Source organism: Poecilia formosa, unplaced genomic scaffold, assembly GCF_000485575.1.
Source record: "Poecilia formosa unplaced genomic scaffold, Poecilia_formosa-5.1.2 Scaffold646, whole genome shotgun sequence".
Classification (NCBI taxonomy): Eukaryota; Metazoa; Chordata; class Actinopteri; order Cyprinodontiformes; family Poeciliidae; genus Poecilia; species Poecilia formosa.
Genome location: NW_006800585.1, coordinates 182,575 through 185,807, shown reverse-complemented (window position 1 = coordinate 185,807; position 3,233 = coordinate 182,575). Strand labels below are relative to the sequence as shown.

At 57.9% G+C, this 3,233-nt stretch overlaps 1 protein-coding gene across 3 annotated transcripts in view; it reads right to left on the bottom strand.

The window, feature by feature from the left end:
• Positions 1–258: 258 nt before the first annotated feature.
• Positions 259–3,233, bottom strand: part of myo5b (myosin VB) — a 20,535-nt gene continuing 17,560 nt past the window's right edge. For 2 of the 3 annotated variants that reach the window (XM_007541980.2, XM_016666014.1), the window contains exons 22-27: positions 1,907–2,143; positions 1,731–1,824; positions 1,523–1,653; positions 854–973; positions 638–772; positions 259–558 (exon numbers count right to left, since the gene is read on the bottom strand). In XM_007541980.2, the coding sequence (XP_007542042.1) occupies positions 379–558; positions 638–772; positions 854–973; positions 1,523–1,653; positions 1,731–1,824; positions 1,907–2,143 (897 nt within the window). In that variant the 3' untranslated portion in view covers positions 259–378. Of the gene's footprint in view, positions 559–637; positions 773–853; positions 981–1,522; positions 1,654–1,730; positions 1,825–1,906; positions 2,144–3,233 lie in introns of all 3 variants that reach the window. The other variant, XM_016666013.1, reaches the window with a different exon arrangement.

The window sequence follows — 3,233 nt, the reverse complement described above, 5'->3', positions numbered from 1 at the left end:
CCTGGAACGGATCTGGACCAGACCTGGGCCAGAGCTGGCCGGACCTGGACCGGAGCTGGAACGGACCTGGACCGGACCTGGAACGGATCTGGACCAGATCTGGACCAGATCTGGACCGGTACTGGACCGGCCCTGGACCGGATCTGGACCGGACCTGGGCCGGACCTGGACCGGACCTGGAACGGACCTGGAACGGATCTGGACCAGATCTGGACCAGATCTGGACCGGTTCTCTGTCATAAAACATTTTAAGGAAGGTCAGTTCTGCCGAGTTTGCGTATATCTAGAGCCGGCCTGTCTCTCTGCTGTCTGTCCCTGCTCGTCCATCGCCGGTTCTCATTGGTGGATGGAGCCGTTACCCCCATCACCGTGACAACACTAACCACTGGACCGGTTCTGCACAGTGACTGGTTTTACTGGTTTGTCCAGCAGAATCGTCTGGAAGCTTGTGGATCTCTGAGGACCCGATCGGCTCCGGTTGCTCTCTGGTACCTTCAGGTTGTTGTAGGCCAGATCTCCTGTTGCCACATCAGGCGTTGGGGTCTTGGGCTCCGGACCCTTCAGAGAAAGATCAGGAGTTACTCTGATTGTTTGGACCCGGGTCCGGAGGCTGCACTAGCAGAACCGTCCCGCCCACCTTGCGCTTGGCCAGCTCCTCCATCTTGTCCAGGTTGACCTGCAGCCTCTTCCTCTCCGTCTCCAGCTCCCTCACTCGTTTCTGCAGCTTCATGAACAGGCTGATGTCCATGGCAGCCTTCTCCACTCCCATCTCCTGAAAACCCAGCAGCACACAGATTGGACCTCATCCGAACAGAACACACCTGTACTCACGAGGCTCCGCCCCCCGACTCACGTCCACCAGCTGGATGGAGTCCTCGGTGTCTCCGACCTCGGACATGGACACGGACGGGTAGTTGGAGTCCGACTCCAGGCTGCTCTGGTTGGACGGGTTCCTGTGGTGGCCGGGTTGGAACTGGAGGGAGAGATGGACTGATGAGCTTTGGTTCTGGTTCTGTTAGACATGGTCCAGTAGTCCTGATCCAGACTAATGGATCGGATCAGAGATCCAGAACCTCCGACAGATCGGTCTGTAGAAGACCAGAACTGTTGTTTTGTTTCTGGTCGTTTTCTGATTCAAAGTTCTGGATGGATCTGAAAACCCGGTCCGGCCCGCCTCCTGTGGCAGAACCAAACTCCTGTTCTCATCCAGTCAGGGTCACCAGAACCGGCCTGATCTGGGTCAGGATCATCAGAACCGATCCGGGTCAGGCTCATCAGGACCGGTCCGGGTCGGGATCATCAGGACCGGTCCGGGTCGGGATCATCAGAACCGGTCCGGGTCGGGATCATCAGAACCGGTCCGGGTCGGGATCATCAGAACCGGTCCGGGTCAGGATCATCAGAACCGGTCCGGGTCAGGATCATCAGAACCGGTCCGGGTCAGGATCATCAGGACCGGTCTGGGTCGGATCATCAGAACCGGTCCGGGTCGGATCATCAGAACCGGTCCGGTCCAGCTCACCTTGCTCAGAGCCATCTCCTCCTTCAGGTTGTCGTATCTCAGCTCCAGCCTGGAGAACTCCTTCAGGAGGTTCTGGTACCGCTCCCGCTCCTGGTTCAGCTCCGTCTCCAGGGAGGCGCTGCTCTCCTCGGCTGGCGGACAAACAGGAACCGGGTCATGAGGGAACATGGACCGGTACCACCGGGCCTCCAGACGGAGGCGGACTCACCTGCAGAGTTCTTGGCCTGCTGCTGGATCCGTCGGTTCAGTTCGTCCTTCTCCGCCTTCAGCAGAGCGTTTTCTGCCTCCAGCTCCTCCACCCGCTGCAGAGCAGAGTTCAGAGGTCAGAGTTCAGAGGTCAGAGGTCAGTCGAGTCCTCCATGGATGCGTCCTGCTGCGTCTCACCTGGTTCAGGCTGTGCTTCTCGCTCCCGTGTTCCTCCTCCATCCTCTTCCTCTGGGCCTGCGCCTCCTGCAGCTCCTCCCGCAGCCTCTCCACCTCCTCCTGCAGCGACTCCACCTGGCCTCCGTCAGGCTGCTGGCTGCGGATCTGCTCCAGCTGCTTCTGCAGCTTGGTGACCTCTGACCCCAGCGAGGCGTTCGCCGTCACCAGCTGCTCGTTCTGGGTCTTGAGCTCCTTGGACTGAGAGCGACAGACCTGGATGACCTGAATGACCTGGATGACCTGGATGACCTGGGTGACCTGAATGACCTGGGTGACCTGGATGACCTGGGTGACCTGAATGACCTGGATGACCTGGATGACCTGGGTGACCTGAGTGACCTGAATGACCTGAGTGACCTGGATGACCTGGATGACCTGGGTGACCTGAATGACCTGGATGACCTGGATGACCTGGGTGACCTGGGTGACCTGGGTGACCTGAGTGACCTGAATGACCTGGGTGACCTGAATGACCTGGATGACCTGGATGACCTGAATGACCTGGGTGACCTGGGTGACCTGAATGACCTGAATGACCTGGATGACCTGGGTGACCTGAGTGACCTGAATGACCTGGGTGACCTGAGTGACCTGAATGACCTGGGTGACCTGAGTGACCTGAATGACCTGGATGACCTGGATGACCTGGGTGACCTGAATGACCTGGATGACCTGGATGACCTGAATGACCTGGGTGACCTGGGTGACCTGAATGACCTGGATGACCTGAGTGACCTGAATGACCTGGATGACCTGAATGACCTGGATGACCTGAATGACCTGGGTGACCTGAGTGACCTGAATGACCTGGATGACCTGAGTGACCTGAATGACCTGGATGACCTGAGTGACCTGGATGACCTGAGTGACCTGAGTGACCTGAATGACCTGGATGACCTGAGTGACCTGAATGACCTGGATGACCTGGATGACCTGAATGACCTGAGTGACCTGGATGACCTGAGTGACCTGGATGACCTGAATGACCTGGATGACCTGAATGACCTGAGTGACCTGAGTGACCTGGATGACCTGGCTGACCTGAATGACCTGGGTGACCTGAGTGACCTGAGTGACCTGGATGACCTGAGTGGCCTGAATGACCTGGATGACCTGAATGACCTGGATGACCTGGATGACCTGGGTGACCTGAGTGACCTGGATGACCTGAGTGACCTGAATGACCTGGATGACCTGAATGACCTGGATGACCTGAATGACCTGGTTGACCTGAATGACCTGGGTGACCTGAATGACCTGGTTGACCTGAATGACCTGGGTGACCTGA